Source organism: Zerene cesonia, chromosome 12 (assembly GCF_012273895.1).
Source record: "Zerene cesonia ecotype Mississippi chromosome 12, Zerene_cesonia_1.1, whole genome shotgun sequence".
NCBI lineage: Eukaryota > Metazoa > Arthropoda > Insecta > Lepidoptera > Pieridae > Zerene > Zerene cesonia.
This window is the reverse complement of record NC_052113.1, coordinates 6,427,387-6,445,104: the sequence shown is the minus strand read 5'-3', so window position 1 is coordinate 6,445,104 and position 17,718 is coordinate 6,427,387. Positions and strand designations below refer to the sequence as shown.

At 32.1% G+C, this 17,718-nt stretch overlaps 2 protein-coding genes across 2 annotated transcripts in view; both read left to right on the top strand.

Moving 5' to 3' along the window:
* The first annotated feature begins 168 nt into the window (after nt 1–168).
* Nucleotides 169–4,435, top strand: LOC119830966. The gene is made up of 6 exons (XM_038354159.1): nt 169–290; nt 960–1,024; nt 2,428–3,080; nt 3,447–3,527; nt 3,720–3,888; nt 4,222–4,435. The coding sequence occupies exons 1-6, from the start codon at nt 169–171 to the stop codon at nt 4,383–4,385; spliced, it is 1,254 nt and encodes a 417-aa protein (XP_038210087.1). The 3' UTR covers nt 4,386–4,435.
* Nucleotides 4,436–7,481: 3,046 nt separating this feature from the next.
* The window catches only part of LOC119830684 (ATP-dependent translocase ABCB1-like), a 14,441-nt gene continuing 4,204 nt past the window's right edge, over nt 7,482–17,718 (top strand). The window contains exons 1-18 of the mRNA XM_038353776.1: nt 7,482–7,891; nt 9,363–9,423; nt 9,604–9,882; nt 10,402–10,502; nt 10,862–11,033; nt 11,437–11,608; nt 12,297–12,427; nt 12,716–12,940; nt 13,816–13,941; nt 14,464–14,667; nt 14,869–15,039; nt 15,193–15,379; nt 15,491–15,573; nt 15,710–15,868; nt 16,189–16,293; nt 16,504–16,665; nt 16,877–17,080; nt 17,394–17,635. Coding sequence (XP_038209704.1) covers nt 7,791–7,891; nt 9,363–9,423; nt 9,604–9,882; nt 10,402–10,502; nt 10,862–11,033; nt 11,437–11,608; nt 12,297–12,427; nt 12,716–12,940; nt 13,816–13,941; nt 14,464–14,667; nt 14,869–15,039; nt 15,193–15,379; nt 15,491–15,573; nt 15,710–15,868; nt 16,189–16,293; nt 16,504–16,665; nt 16,877–17,080; nt 17,394–17,635 — 2,885 coding nt within the window. The 5' untranslated portion in view covers nt 7,482–7,790. The remainder of the gene's footprint in view (nt 7,892–9,362; nt 9,424–9,603; nt 9,883–10,401; nt 10,503–10,861; nt 11,034–11,436; nt 11,609–12,296; nt 12,428–12,715; nt 12,941–13,815; nt 13,942–14,463; nt 14,668–14,868; nt 15,040–15,192; nt 15,380–15,490; nt 15,574–15,709; nt 15,869–16,188; nt 16,294–16,503; nt 16,666–16,876; nt 17,081–17,393; nt 17,636–17,718) is intronic.

Sequence of the window (17,718 nt, the reverse complement as noted above, 5' to 3'; positions counted from 1 at the left end):
ATGAACAAAGTAAGCGACGGTGAAATTAGAAATGTCATTGCCATCTACTGGATCAAAATTTAAACAAACTAGCACTTTAGAGTTCTTTTTTTAAGAGTATAATACAGTAGCTTGTACAAACTCATTAGAATTCGCAATAAGGTGTATTAGCAACATCAAGTAAGAAAAATGAAAAAATACAAGACCAAACAAGATTCGACGAAGGCTGCTGGGACTAAGAAGACCGTGAAATATACTTTTAAAAATACTGATGCTTCAGACATAGAAAAAGAGGAAAATAAATTAATTCGGTAAGTGAAAATTCTAATTAAAGTTAGGTTAATACAATAAGCTCTTAATAAGAAATAATTGGAGACAGAACTGAATTTAGAAATAAAATTTCTATCACTGAGGTACTTAGTTAAAAAATATAACTTACTATATATTATGCAATTACATATAAATTTCCCACTCAATTGCATGCAATTATAAACACGAAGGTAGAAGAAATGATCTAACCATCATTTACTCATTTATTATACAACAGCCATTTGTATGGCAACTTATGAAAGCCTTGACAACTTTAGTAAATAAGATTCCGCGAGAATTCAATCATAAAACATTTTGTGCTTATGCTTTACTGTATTTCCGACAAGGATAGCCACTAATTAATAATAATAGAATAGTCTATGGATGTGTGTGTGTGTGTGTGTTGTCATTTATTTTCCGGTGTTCTCGTATCACGAGCGTGACGCAATCCGGCGCGGTTTTTTAAAACAGTTTTTTCAATGTTTGCTGCAATGTATATCTATCTACGTATTCAAATTTACTTTAGTATTTCCTTCACATAAAAAATAAGCGTAGTGAAGTGTTGCCTTGAAATTACAATTTTAATTGAAATAGATCAATTAACAATCTATGCTGTTCGATCGACTATTCTTATTATATATACATTCATTATATAGTCTTTACGCAGGCAGGTATGGTATCCAACAAGCATCCGTTGTTCCTTCACTAAAGCGGCTCGACGGAACACAGTATATCTGTATTTTGAAGTTTTGAATCCGACATAACATTTTCTCGTTGTAGAAAAAGAAAAGTAGATACGAGAAATAATAATTATCTCCAGCTTAGTTATGTAATATGTATTGTGTATCCAGATTGGGAAAATATGTACAAGAAAAACGCCAAAGATAAGAATTTTTAATCAAACACAATTGTACAAAACATTAGTACCGAAATAAAATGGATTAATGCAGAATGAACATTGTTACAGCGCTGAAATATAAATTCATTCGCATTAAGCAACTAATATCCATTAATATATTACAACGAACACTTCAAATAAGAACCGAAAGCATATTTAATCAATACAATTAGTTAAATTACTGACAATTTTATACAATTTCTAGGAAATGATAATATCGTGATGGTTGCCCTACTCCACTATTAATTAGTTGATCAAATTGTCTACTATTAGAAGTAAGGTGTGTTCATATTTTTTTACTTGTAAGTAAAAAGAAAAAAGCAACCCAAGCTTTTTTCTTTTTACTTACCTGAAACAAAAATATTAAGAAATAACCTATTGATACAAAACTCTTAATTAGTAAAAGTATTATTCATTTATAACATTAATTAATTTATAATCTTTTCTAAGATAAAGATCACCGACCTCCTTTACCCGACCACCCGACCACAGTTCCTGTTGAGGACCTCCCTCAAATTCTAAACTGAACCCAAACAACTATTCTATCCAATACAAAGAGAATCACGCCAATCGGTTAAAAACCCACGGAGTTATCGTGTTAGCAGCAAAACCAAAAAATAGGCAATTTGGAAACCTCCTTCGTTTCATAGAAACATCCGTTATAAATAAAAACTAATAAATACCTCTCAATCAAGGTGTAACTTCTTATCATCATTTTAATAGTGAAATAATTGGTAAATAAGAATTTTATTGGCAACGTATTTGACTTCCTCGTTCAAAACTCAAAACTTTCTGATATACCAGCAATTTTTTTTTACCAAGTACCAAGTCATTAATTTTGTTTTTTTTTTTTATATAAAACATACTGTATTAGCTTTCAATTTTTCAGCAAAACGAATATATTTTACTGTTCACACAGACAGTGGACTCTAGCTGGCTAATTACCTCGTAACACGTTATACTCGATGATTTTTAAACAATACGCGTGTTAAATACATCGAGATTGTGAACAATGTGAAGGTTTTATTTATAATCAAAAGAATATGTAAAAATAATACCATCCTAAAATATGTCTTTGGAACATAGAGTTTGTGACCATAAAAAGGAAAATATCTGCTATATCAGCAATTCCTTTAAACCGTTAAGTCCATTTCTGAAAGCTTTTTCTCTAAATTATAACAAATTTCAATCACAAAAATGTGCAATTATATCAGTTTTGTTATTTATTATTCCCATTCTAGTGCTGGGAAGCCTCAATATCCTCACACTGTACTTTAAAATCGTACATGTGTACAAAGATATGTTGTTATCTATTAAATACACAGACGTTATTCAAGTAATATTTGATTATTTTCAATATATTGTTGATTTATACTTTATTTTCAAATACAGTAACAATATGGAAGTATATTTGAGAAATTATCGTAAAATTGACGAAGCTCTAGGCTGCGCGTATAGTCCTGAATTAAAGCGAAAGCTTTTGAAGTTAGTTTTGATTTTCGGCTCATCGTGGACCCTTACATGTGCTTGCGACTTTTGGGCTTGGTGGTACTGCGCTGGATTAGAAGTATCTTTAGTGTTCTCCATATCATACATTTACATATTCATCAAAGTTTTGACCAGTTTGGACTTAACATCGCACGTTTTGCAAATCGAGTTTCGCTTACGAAACATTGCAGAAAAGGCACAAACATGGCTTGATACAATTAAGCTCAGGAAGGATTCAACCTTAAAGATGAAGCTGTATACTCGTTCAGATGTTATAATAGAACATTCGTTAGATGATGTTGAATTTAATTCAGCGGATAATTTGCCTAAATTTATATTATTAAGTAAGTCGTATCTTTGGCTCTTAGAACAAGTAAACTTTATCAATGAAGTGTTCGGAACAAGGGTAAGACGTTTATAATTTTGCTTATTATATGCGCCAGACGGTTTTATCTTTGACTCTCAGTCCATTATAGAACTTAATAAAATTTATCAGTAGATAATGGCATTGCACCAAGTAATGATTTAAAAATATTTATTTGCCACTTTATCTTATACCTATATCTTGAAATTAAGTACTAGTGAAACAATAATTACGTAATCAATTTTTTACTTTCTCTTTTTTTATAATTTCCATTGAGCATAATAGGTACACTTCTGGCGGGATATTCTGTATATAATGTAACACTCAAATCATCCTTTCTCATCGATATTTTTGTGCATATTGTTTTTTTTTTTTTTGAAAAACAAAAGTGTAAATAATTATTTTCAGATATTATTGAACAGCGTAAGTTTACTTATAGATATTGTTAGGTTTACCAACATTGCCGCCAGGATTCATCTTGGATCACAGGTATGATATTTCTCTAGACATGTTAATAAAAAGTTTAGATATTGTATAAAGACTGTTTTGTTGTTGTTTATTATCATATCTTAGAAATATAATACTGATATAAGCTGCTTTTGAATCATTATTTGAGCAGTAATATAAAAGTACTATTTTTCTTTATATTTAATAAATAACAAGATAAATCTTAATTTTCAGCATTTAAACAGAAATTATGTTGGCATTTACCCTGTAATTTCCACAATTATGAGGATCATGCTTTGCATTGCTATACTCGTCAGCATGGTTCACCACTGTGAGTTATCTTATCGGCAAAGAGACAGAATAATACATATCATAGACCACTTCAATATCATCAATGAAGCTAGTAAGAGATGATTTCTGATCGTTTTATTACTATTTTAAACTGCTCAATCATATTCTAGGTCCATTGTACATTCTTTGTAAAATAAGATAGAAAGCAATATATTGGCCTCACCATTCAGTAGTGTTTGCTCTTTTTTCAGAGTATGATAAATACAATAGCTAGTTATTGTTACCTACGTAAAACAATTTTTTATAAAATACAATATTTAATTTAGATTCTATCCGCTAAAGGCATTCCATATAAAAACACATTCATCCAGCTCCCATTCGAAAATTTCACGTTTAAAATACGAATAGTAATACTGTGTGATTTAATAATGGAAATATATTTTAGGACAAGACACAGGATCAACACTCGACGGTTTACAAAGCCTTGTGCAATCAAGGCGTATAGACTTTCACATGTCCAGCCTAACTCAGCTTAATTATTCTCTTCTGAGCTCTATGGCATCGATCGTTGTTACGTACACTGTTATATTATTGCAGAGTGTTAATTAGATATAATATATCTCAACGAAAAATTTGAAAAAAAATTATAAGTGAAGTGAAGGTGGATTGTGGATGACAGATTATTTCTTAAAGGCAGTATAGAATTTATTTATTATTCATATATTTGTACTGATTTTATATGAACTGTAATAGTACCTAAGTGTACCTACATACATACTTAGTTGTAAATCACGTTTATGTATAAAAAATAACAGGAAGTGTGTATTATATTTTAAGTTAAACTAGCTGTGACCCGCGGTTGAAACCGCGTAAGCGTGCTGCGTAACCGTATCCCGTAGGAATATCGGTATAAAAAGTGCCTATGTGTTATTTCAGTTGTCCAGTTATCTACGATGCAAAATAGTATTATTATTCACCAAGAGATGTCAGGAAAAAAAACACGAATAAAACACGAATATGACATTATTTCAGTTGTCCAGCTATCTACGAAGCAAAATAGTATTATTATTCACCAATAGATGTCAGGAAAAAAAAATACGAATAAAACACGAATATGACATTGTCTAAAAAAAATTCCTAGCTAGATCGATGTATCGCCCCCGAAACCCCCTGTATACTAAATTTCATGAAAATCGTTGGAGCCGATTCCGAGATTCCAATTATATATATATACATATATATATACAAGAATTGCTCGTTTAAAGGTATAAGATTAAGTATTTATAACTATGTACTACAACTGACAATATAATATATTCTACGAGTATAGTATATATTATATACTTTTATCGTAGTATTACTTACAAATGCAATTTTTTGGCATAAAAACAATTTTCCACCCAGCCATCATCTTCCTTTACCTATAATTGTTTAATGAAACATAAGTTTAAGGAAAAATATTTACTCGTTCTTATGCAAGTACCAAAATTAATTATTTGTTATTAATTATGATATTGTGTTGAATCGAATAAAAGGTTTCAAAATAATGTACAATTTTTCATTTTATTTGCCAAAGTTCAATATTTTTTTTATAAGTTAGTCAAATTCATTTTTTTTTCGCGTGCAATGCCGCGGTCAAAAGCCGATATGTTATATGAGATACCTAAGCTAAAGTTACATGCTTCATACGTCAAAAATCACTTCACAATTTAATGTAACTTGCACTCGATTAAAAAACAGTATATTTATTCCTAAAGCGAACTTGAATGTCTTTTATGATTTCATTTTATAAGCAAATAACCATTGATTACTGCACCTGTGACACATTTTACAATATGAGAAACACTTTATTATTTATAAATTATTCCGAGTTATTAATATTTAACTATATAATATATAGCTGACATCTAAAAATCGAAGCAGCTTCCTTCCTTAATTCTTTTGTGACAGGAAGCTATTTATGCCTTCTTTTTTTAATTTTTGCACTCTGCTCTGTTCATAAGGTTTGTTATAAATAATATGTTTTAAAGTGTGAAGTGAACGCCTAAAGAAGTGGGTAGGGTTCAGCTAGTTTGCAATACATACGCAAAATGTATATAGATATAAATAATAGTTTTCGCTTAGCTTGTCTATACTAATAATATAAAGGTGAACAGTTGTGCGTTGATTGTTTGAACGTGTTTCCAAAATTCACCGCTTGATATGTACGTGATCCATGAATGCTATTGAATGATTGAGCATATTTGGAACGACGAATTTGTCAACAAATATCTATTGTATTAGTCACATGTACTTATCATACACCTTTAAATATATCATAGTAACTAACAAATACATAGTCAGTGGGCCGCGGCCGTCGATAAAATTTTAAGATACACATTTTGACGAAAACTCCGTAAAACTCGTCTAAAAAGTTGAAAAAGACTCAATGAAATTAGTTTAAGCAAAGGGTTAATAATTATTGATGATGTAATCTTTTATATCAAGATGTATAGGTGATATACCTAGGTATCTATTTATTGTGGAGGTAGAGCAACTAGAGAATGATTTAGTTATTATGAAAAGTAGTTTGATGTTGGTGATTGGCATTCTTGAAAAGGAGGCAAAGTTATCGGCCCTGCGCCTGATCTCACCTTACATACCTTCACCTTTTTTTATGGTGGGGAATACTTGCATAGATACCCACAGCCCCCGGGGGATGGAGCCGTGGGTTACGTTGGATCCTTACCGACCAAAAATGTCCGTCGGGCCACTTGAGTGAAGGGGCCACGGGAGCTGGTTGAAATTCATCCGCGACCCCCTCGGCGGCTGCCCGTTGCCGAGCCCGAACTTTGTAAGCTCTAAATAAAAAAACCCAGGAGAATTTACTTTAAAATGGAATCAGCAGGTAACGTTTATATAAATTCGTTGGGGTTGTACCGGAAATCATTAGATATTCGACAATTTAATATTGATAACAGTGTACGTAACAATAAAATTTCGACATACCACTTTTATAGAACCTTGCAGTGTGTCGCTTTTCAATGGGATCAATCGAGTTTCTAATGCTTATTTTAATATTCGAATGATTGTCAAGACGTTACCAATACTCGCTAAGGCTGAAGTATTTGTTTGGTTGAACGCGCTAATCTCAGGAATTACCGGTCCGATTTGAAAAATTTTTTCAGTGTTAGATAGCCCATTTATTAAGGAAGTCTTTAGGCTACATACTTTATATACCACGAGCGAAGCCGGGGCGGACCGCTAGTAATTTATAAAACCTCTTGCCCAACAAATGTAAAACTGGATGGATAGCTTTTCCAAGCGAAAATATCCAAGATATTTTCTTCCATTACAAGCTGTTAGGAATTTCGGGCTGATATACATAGTTACATGCATAGTGATGTACTATACATTGATGTATTACGACATTTCAATCTTTTATCCCTGTTTTCTTTTCGTATTCTCTTCAAATGAGGTTTGTACTGAGAGAGTTATTGTTTGAATTGGTTTTTTGGAAATATAAAGCGGTATTCTATGCACTTATGACCTGCATATACAACATACCCTGAAACAGAATAGATAATGTACTTGTTAAAACTACAGTTATTTTAATAATCCAAAAATAATCCTCTTTCGTATTACAAAAAACTGTGGAATGCGTCATAGACTGAAACAGTTTAATCGAAACCTTGAACAGCTTCGGTCACGGATAGCATAAAAGTCGGGAATACGCTATGAAAACAAACAACGTATTTTATCAGAGAAATATTCTCAACTTGTGAATGAAATTTATTATATTCATATCTGCCCGTATTCATGTTCTATAAAACTGAGATGTTATATATTTAATGCCTTGAATTATTCGACCAATGATATCTGTAGGTAGATATGCGAAACGTTAATTTATCAGATGATAACAGTCAATCAATATAGATATTACCTACGTCTGAATCAGTGAACGCGGTATATCTTGTGCTGAGTGAATATAAAATACAAAAATTTAATACGCTGTGACTCAAATATTTTGCTAAAATGGTGGACTATAAAAACGGTCGGTCGAAAAACAGTTATAAAGTTAATGATTTGTCAAAAGTAGAATTCACGGAAGCTCGTAAAAAAGATGGAAAGAGTAGGTGAGTCCTATTTTAGTGTGCCCATATTTAGAAAATAATCACACCATAACGAGCAATCGATAAGGTGCTTTGAATTTTTATGGTCTAAAAGAAAACCCTTTTTAATTTGAATGTATAGGTATTCAATCGCCACCATAACTCTCTCGTAAGGTATAAAATTAATGTTCATAATCACTTGTAAATTATTTATTTTTGTTTCATTTCTTTTAATGAATATAATACAGAATATATAAATTAAATTATTAATGAATATTGTAATAATATTTCCTTAATATTTTTATTATACTATATAATTTCTGTAACACGATGTCTTGTTAATTATAATTGTAATTTCCTGCAATTAAAGATATAATAAAAGCCTGTATTTAATGCAGGGTATGTAAAATGTTATCTGTATACTTTGTTGACCATTTTTAATAAATAAATAATATTAATAGGGATAACGCTTTATTACCTACATAGCCAATAATGTTTTTATATTTACAATTACAACAATACATAACAAATTTTAAACGTATTTTATATACAAGTTCGTATTTTGGTTGGATGCACAATGACAATGAATGCTTTATCAACCTATAATAATCATTAATAGTCAATGGCAATATCATCGATTGATTTACAGATTTTTTCATACGATCCATAATAATTTACTCAGCAATGATCATTTATTATGAAATACCAATGTGAAACTTTTAAAAATGTATTCTTTAACATAAGTTTTTGGTCATCATTTTAATAAGAGTACGAACCTACTTATTTATGTTGCACATAAGAGTTTAGACTGCTAAACTAAAGTTTTTTTTATTTAATTTTCTATATAGACGTCGTCCCGGCTCCGCCCGGATTTCAAGATTCCTGTTTTATCCCTAGGGAGCATTTAATCAGGATAAGCAGTATCCTATCACCCAAGTTAGCTGTCTGTCAATAAAAAGAGTATGTCTTTACATTGACGGACAAACATCCAAACAAACATAGTTTTTTATGTATAATATTAATGAATAATGAAGAAAATTCTACACAATGTTTGCCATATAAATGGGTAGGGGTGGCTCAGTTAGCATCCGTAACCCCTTCACTAAAGCGGATCACAGGGGAGTTTTAGTTTGAAGGAATCCGACCTAACCTGCGGCTCCTTACCTGGAGGCCGATTTTCCCATTCCAAAAATGGTAAGGACTACAGACTTCAATCGAATAGTGGTGGTGGGTACGACGAGTGTACAAAAAAAATCCTCTTGATACAACCATCAAAACAGTCGGTTCAGAATAGAAGTAGATAGAAACCTATGGTTTCATTCAACGGAAAAATATGTCCGCTTGCCGAGAACAAGCATTACTTCTGTGAATTATACGTGTGGAGTATTGCAAAATAATAACGGATGTTTAGAGTATCAACGCTGGACAATCTTTGCTATAATTAGGTACAAAAAAAGTATAGATTATTATATGTAATTGTAATTTTTTTTTGCAGTACCACTGATTCAGAACCAGAGCCACCTCCGGAGATACCCAGTATATCATTCATCACTCTGGTAAATGCATAATGCGTCCTAAACTATCTTGTATATTTATATTCCTTATAGTAATCATTAGTTTAATAGCAGTAAGTCTTACTAGAAGCTAAAAAATATATCAATTATTCAAATAAATAATTTTGAAATAAATAATACTCAATACACTGTACAATTAATGATATGTTTAATTCTTTACAGTTTCGCTTCGCATCGACCACGGATAAGATTTACATATTTTTCGGCATCATATTTTCAATGATATCGGGTGCCATGACACCAGTAAATACATTGCTTTTCTCATCTTTACTCCAAAGCATGGTTAACTTCGGTATATCGGCCATCGTAGGCCAACCAGATGGAGACACGTTTTTAGCAGCAGTTCAGAACTTTGCTATATGGAACAGCGTGGTTGGGGTTGTGTTAGTAATTCTGTCATACGGCGCTACCGTATTGATGAATTATTCGGCATTCAATCAGGTAAGACTTTGTTTAAAGTGCGAGCACAATTGTGTCGTGTAATAAGACTTATCAATCTTTTCAAATTTACCTATTCGAATATGTACTCATGAACCCGTTTTTATTTAAAGTCAATAACCTAAATTATTACCTTAGGATGGCTAAAGTTAACATGTTCGTAAAATTCAAATAGCTTCATATTGATTTCTATTTCATATAAATAGTAACCTCTACGTACTCGTATATTAATTATTGGTATGTAAAATAAAATTAATCACATATGTACCCCCCTTTATTATCTATGCAGATTATCTAATATTCATATAAAATATGTACTTAGGACCTGAGTAAAAACGTCCTTTTAAAATTGTTTTCATTGTTAATAAATTCGCCGTCTATCTCAATTGTTACCTAATTGACTTCAATTTACTTTACGTTACTACGTAAATATCTACTGCATGAAATAAGATTCCACAATGTTCTTTTAATATGAATTATACATGTACATAATTTGTCCAATAACTCACTATATACTTTCAGGTATATAAAATACGCCAAGAATATTTAAAAGCAGCACTAAACCAAGATTTTGAATACTTCGATACACATCAAACTGGCGACTTTGCATCTAAAATGACAGAGTAAGTACAAATAAGAACTTTCCAAATACAAGAGTATGAATGTATAGATAATAAATATAAAAAAAACTAAAAATCACGCTGCACTTATACAGAGAGATACGTAGCGAAATTATTTAACCCTGTCGATCCAAAACTCATAAAATTATACCTAATTGTATTATCACCGATCATTTTAACCACAAATAAAATGTAATACCTATGTACAAATTTTTTATAAACATTTATCCGTTTAGAGTTGGTCAAAGTCGAGTCTAATCGTGTCGGTTACATACAGGTGGAACTAATAAAATGTCTAAAAAGAAGCGATTACACTTTGTCTTTATTTTTTAATCTTCTTTTTAAATCTCCTTATGTTTTAGTGATGTCGTGAAATTGGAAGACGGAATTGGAGAGAAATTGGGAACCTTCATTTATTATCAGGCAGCTTTCGTTAGTTCGATAATAATGGCTTTAGTGAAGGGGTGGAAGCTCGCTCTATTATGTTTGGTTTCATTCCCCGTGACCTTAAGCTTAGTGGGGGCTGCTGGAATAGTAAGTCCTTGTCGTTGTAAAGTTTATATGCCTGTATGTGCTGTGTATTAATGTTTTTTGAAACTTATAATAGATTAACACACTACTACCACTGCAACTTGTACCTTCTTTATTTGTAAATTCTCAGCAGAGATTTTGTACGTTTCTCAATTCAGAAATTGGCCGTTAATATTTAACTTCTTTTTATGATCTGAGTAGCAGTTTAAGAGGATATTAGTGATTTATAAAAAAACTATACTGCTTTAAACCGAATAAACAAAAAACGGATTCCTCACAGGTATTGAAATGTGTTAATCAAGAGTATGTGTTTGTTATCATTTATAATAATTACTTAGACAGCTACAACTCGATTAGTTATTGAAATATAATCTTGATTGTTATTTATGTATAAAGTGTACTTCAGGTAGCATCGAAACTATCTAAGAAAGAGGCAGTTGCCGCCGGCAAAGCTGGCGCCATAGCTGAAGAAGTGATATCCGCCGTACGTACTGTATACGCGTTCAGTGGACAGCGCCAAGAAATTGATCGATACGATAAACATCTTATTGACGTCAGGAAAATTAATATCAAAAAGGGTAAATTTCTAGAGTGTTCTAAATGCAAATGAATGTTATGAATATTGGGAAAAAATTAATTACAAAATTGAACAATCACGCTGCTCATATAAGGAACTTAAATATATAAATTATTTCATACTATTTTTTTGCCAAGTACTTGAAATAGATTATATCAAATGCATAATATTTATCATTTGTAAAACGACACACATCACGATGATTTTAACACATGTACGTATGTAACACGTCGTCATATAAACTCTCACTAATGAATGATTATTTTTACGAATTACTGTCTGCTATCAGGAGGAACAGTACTTAGCTAATTGCATGAAAAGATAATTTCATGAGTCAAGGCGTGTCACAATAATAAGCGCCTACTTGTAGAAATAATCTTTTTACTATCTTTGTGGGTAAATTGATGTTAAGTACATGCAAACGAGGACATGATAAATATAATTTTAATTGTAAAAATAAGTTCAAGTTTACTTGCTTAGAAACAATATTTTTTAAACAGGAAATATATTTAAAGTCATATTTTATATTTTTAAACTTTCTCGATTCCACATAAATACATATTACCCACATGATCGTTAAGTCAATAATTTTCGCTCTATACGTATGTAATTTACAATTCGCTACCTATTTATTGATATTCTCCAAACATTTTTCAGAATAACTTTTTATTTCTTTTTTTTCCCTATAGGTTTTTTCAATGGAATGGCGATGGGGACGTTGTTCTTCTGTATATTTAGTTCGTATGCGATGTCTTTTTGGTTCGGATATTCCTTTATGGTCAATGAGCCAGAAAACTACGACGTAGATACAATGGTTGCTGTAAGTGTAGAAAATAGTTTGTATTGCAAAATTGTTATTATATGAAACAACACATGTTTTTAGATTGATGGAATTATATATTTCGTCCCATAGATCAGTTCAAATTGAATATTTTAATGATATCTGAAATATTCTCAATTAAACTTTATGTCCTTAAAGAACGCTTACAAATAAAATCGTTTAAAATTAAAAATATAAACAAGTAGGTAACACTGCCTATATTTTTTTTTGTTTCTAATATAATGCAAAAATGCGTCAAAATCAAATTACGTTTATATAATTCCCCAGGTTTTCTTCGGTGTCATGATGGGTTCAGCTAACTTCGGAATTTCCTCAACTTTGATGGAAGTATTTGGTGTAGCCCGAGGCGCTGGTGCTCAAATCTTCAATCTAATTGACAACGTTCCATACATTAACCCATTGTTGGACCGTGGTACAGTACCACAGAATATTGAGGGGGATATTGAGCTAAAAGATGTCGTATTCCACTATCCCTCAAGACCTGATGTACCGGTAAGAAACAAGTTCATTGAATTGAATTATTTTATTAAATAGATTGATAAAAAGTTAATAAATAAAAAAAATAATGCATAGTATAATAGATAATACGGCACATTATACCATTTGCACGTATAATATAATATAGTATCATGGTAGGTATATATACCTATAGTATATGTGATTGATTGATTCATTGTAAAATAATAACAAACACAACTATATAAATTAGAATACACCTATCAAAGTAAGCTTTTTTAAGATTTAAAATTAGGTAAAAAGGTACATTCGTAATTATTTGACACTTTGGGAACATTTTATCAGTGAACACTCATTGATCACGATACATTTTTAATTTAAAAATAATTTTTATCATGCAATCTAGCTTATCTACTACAGACATTTGTATAACATTCTTAAGAAGAGTGTTATGCATGTGAAAGGAAGTCTTAATGACTTGCTAGGAAATTTCCAAAAATAAAATACATGAATAAGCTTTTTATTACCTAACTGAAACCTATCAAAAGGCGCGTGGGTAGCGAAATTTTAAACAAACGCTGTTCTGTGTAACTGTAACACCAAATCCAGTAAAATTATAGCGAATTTATATACAAATCTATAAAAGTTCGTCTTATTTCATTCAACCCTGAAATGTAGCGCTAAATACTCATTAGTCACCCTAATAGATCGTTGCGTCATGTACAAAGGCTAGCACGCACTTACCTACAACATGAATGATAACAAAATAAAATTATCGAACTCACTAACGAGTGTTTTTGCTTTCTAAAGCGTATAATCAATAAAGGTTGTCTAGTTACCTAAGCTCTGTGTAATCATCTGTTTTGTAGGTTTGACTACATAAAACAATATTTTTCTCAACATGTTTTCAGGTCTTAAAAGGAGTTTCATTAAAAGTAAAACGTGGTCAGTCAGTGGCATTAGTCGGTCACTCAGGTTGTGGCAAGTCTACTATCATCCAACTCATATCAAGATACTATGATACCGTTGATGGAAGTGTGAGTTCATTTATAATAATAAATTTATATTCTCATACATTATTTTGTACGTAATACTACTAATTATCTTATTAGTATCTACATATTTAGAATGAGCTAGTAGAAAGAGATATTAAAACATGTTTGTGATAAAAAAATATTCTAACGCGCTCAATAGGTTGAATATGATGTTTCAGTATTGTTAGTTATCTATCTGATTTGATTGTTGACAAATGATAACATAATTGACCTACAGATAAGTCTCATTTTGTTATTTTCACAACTAAAAACGACAAAACATTTATGTTCAATAATTTCGCAAAACAAAACCTGTTTCAAATTATCAGTACAAAATTATAAGTAACTATAATTTGTGTCGATAAATATTTAATTAAAGCGAAATTTCCAAACTAATTGTTAAAAACTCACATTAGATAAGCCTTTGAAACAAAATTCTAAACTTGAAATTAGATTATTTTTTTGGCACACATACCTACCTATTTTTGTATAATATAGGATGTAATTACCCATTTTTTTGTTCAGGTACGTATTGATGGAAACGATGTGCGCAACCTATCAGTGCGTTGGTTGCGTCAACAAATTGGTCTAGTTGGCCAGGAGCCTGTGCTTTTTAATACGACTGTGAAAGAAAACATCCGCTTTGGAAGAGAAGACGCTACCGACCAAGAAATCGAACATGTAGCAAAACAAGCCAACGCACACGACTTTATTATGAAACTACCCTCCGTAAGTTGTTTTTGAGTTATTATGTCCAAAAAAAGGGGAATTAAACTCAGCAATGGGTTCAATTTAACACCCAATAAAACAAATGATAAAATATATATGATAAAACTCAGCTCAATACAACTTTTCAAAGTTGGAGCTTTATCAAACAAAATGTAACTCGCATTATGCTTGTATCTAATGTGAAAATAATGAATGTTTTAGGGTTACAACACACTTGTCGGCGAGCGCGGCGCGTCGCTGTCCGGCGGGCAGAAGCAGCGCATCGCGATCGCGCGCGCGCTCGTGCGCAACCCGCACATTCTGCTGCTGGACGAAGCGACCAGCGCACTCGACACCTCCTCCGAGGCCAAAGTGCAACGAGCCCTCGATAAGGTGCGTGTTTTCCATAGCTCATTCATTAAAACCTGATGTTTAGACTATGACACATATTTTGGCGAGCATGAAGCTAAAAATAAAAAAATAACGTATACGTATACACCGTAAACTTTTAAAAAGATACAATATTACCTATGTATTCTTTTATAGGCTGCTGAAGGACGAACAACAATAGTTGTCGCGCACAGACTGACAACAATCAGAAATGTAGATAAGATATACGTTTTCAAAAGTGGCACTGTAATAGAATGTGGTAACCATAAGGAGTTAATGGCCCAAAAGGGCCATTATTACGACATGGTCATGTTACAGAACTCTCCAGACTTGATTGAGACAGGTGAGAATTGAGTATTTATTTTATGCGCCAATTATATTATGGTTATGATCAAAAGAAAATCGGTCTAACGGTCTAGGCAGACTAACGAAGTTGTATTCTTATAACTTTCAGACCAGGAAGGTAATGTTTTAACTCGAACTGCATCTGTAGTCAGCGAAACTGATGAAGACAATGAAATGGATAACAGAATGCAAGTAAGAAAAATTTATTTGAATATATTCATATTCAAATTCACGTTGCACGTTTACTTGCTTATAATCATTTTATAACCAAAATATAAATTGTATAACGTTTAGAAATTTATTACAATATCCAAAACGTTTTGCTCAGGAACCGGTTGTAGAAACAATTGGACCGAACGTCACTTTCTGGGATGTTGTAAAACTGAATAAGCCCGAATGGAAGTCGATAATATCTGCAAGTGCCGCATCTGTACTGAGTGGATTTGCAATGCCCCTACTCGGTGTCATACTTGGTGACTTTATTGGTGTAAGTATACCTACCTATACATTAAAATATAATCTATGAAAAAATTAAAATTAATCATACAACAACAATTTAATTGAGACCATGTCAATTTTACAACTGATACAGTTACAACGACAACTCGCGTAGTTTTGTTGGTACGGTAATACTTCTGGAAAATTAATTTATGTGTGTACGTGTATAACATTCATAAATTCGGAAAATATCATAATAACTATACTTTCTCTGTTTTTTATTCTTTTGAATTCAAACCTTGAAAAATAATATAAATAATTACAAATGTTAAGGAGAATAAATATAAATAGACCATGTAATTCTTTCAGGTTCTAGCTAATCCAGATGAGGATTACGTAAGATCAGAAGTACGAAAATATGCTCTCATTTTTGTTGGCGTCGGCGTCGCATCTGGCATAGCTAACTTCATTACGGTAATTGATTGTTAACCGATAGAATATATACTAAATGTCAGTATTTCGCAAATTTTGAAAACCTAAATGTTGGTAATACTTGAATAAAAAAAAACAAAGTATGGGCATTTTTTAATAGTTTTTATTGGAAATCGATATAAGTAGTTCTTGGTTGCATACCTTACACAAATTTGAATGCAGCAAATTTTTACTTTTTATCTACCTTTTTAGGTGTCAATGTACGCTGTAGCTGGAGAACACTTAACTCAGCGTTTGCGAAAACTTATGTTTGAAAAAGTCCTCCATCAGGAAATAGCATTCTTTGACGATAAAAGCAATTCCACAGGCGCCTTGTGTGCTCGGCTTTCGGGAGAAGCAGCTGCGGTCCAAGGGGTACAGTATTTAATGTTTTATTCTTAATCTGATTCTCATTGTCAACTCAGAATCTGAACACAGATTACGAAAGAATTATTACGCAGCAGTCTATACAATTGCTATGATTTACGGTACTTTAATAATTCAGATGTATCTAATTCAGCTATACTAGTAGTAAGAAATAATTAACAACACCTATTGAATATAAAACAAATAATTTTTTTTTCAGGCAACGGGTCAAAGAATAGGCACGGTATTACAAGCTCTGGGTACATTCAGTTTCGCTCTGGGTGTATCTTTGTTTTACGAATGGCGAATGGGTCTCGTAGCTTTAACGTTCGTTCCAATCTTGGCCGCTGTACTTTACAAAGAGGGAAAAATAGTCAGCGAACAATCATTCGGTACGGCTAAAACTATGGAAGCGAGTTCTAAGGTAATTATTTTACATTAAGTATAACTGCTACTATTAGTTATGTTGTAATATCAATCCATACTAACAAACTTCGCGTTTTAATATTAAGATCAGTAGGATATGCTATGCGATCAACAAATTGATCGATTTCGCGCTATATGAATTCAAAGCTCTTATCGTCGAACTTTCGATGTTTATTTCAAGGAGTAGTGGTAACAACATAAAAGAAGCGTACTTGAATAAAGTAATGTTTGCAATAGTTTGAGTTTCCAAAAAATCTGTTGCAGAATTTGAGTTTCAGGTTAAGTACTTACGAGTTTGTCTTTAATTCCAGATTGCCGTAGAGGCCGTGGCGAACGTACGCACGGTGGCGTCGCTGGGTAGAGAGCAACAATTCTTGCAGGACTACGCCGCGCAGCTGCTCCCCGCGCTGCTCGTCGCCAAGCGCGTCGCCCACTGGCGCGGCATTGTGTTTGGTCTCTCTAGAGGCCTGTTCAACTTCATATACGCTGGAACTCTGTACTACGGCGGCACGCTGATGGTGTACGATGGTGTGGACTATGGTGTAATATTGAAGTGAGTATATATACGATCGATTATTAATAATTTCATTTATTTTTTATAAATATTTTTTTATTTATTATAAATATTTTTTTACT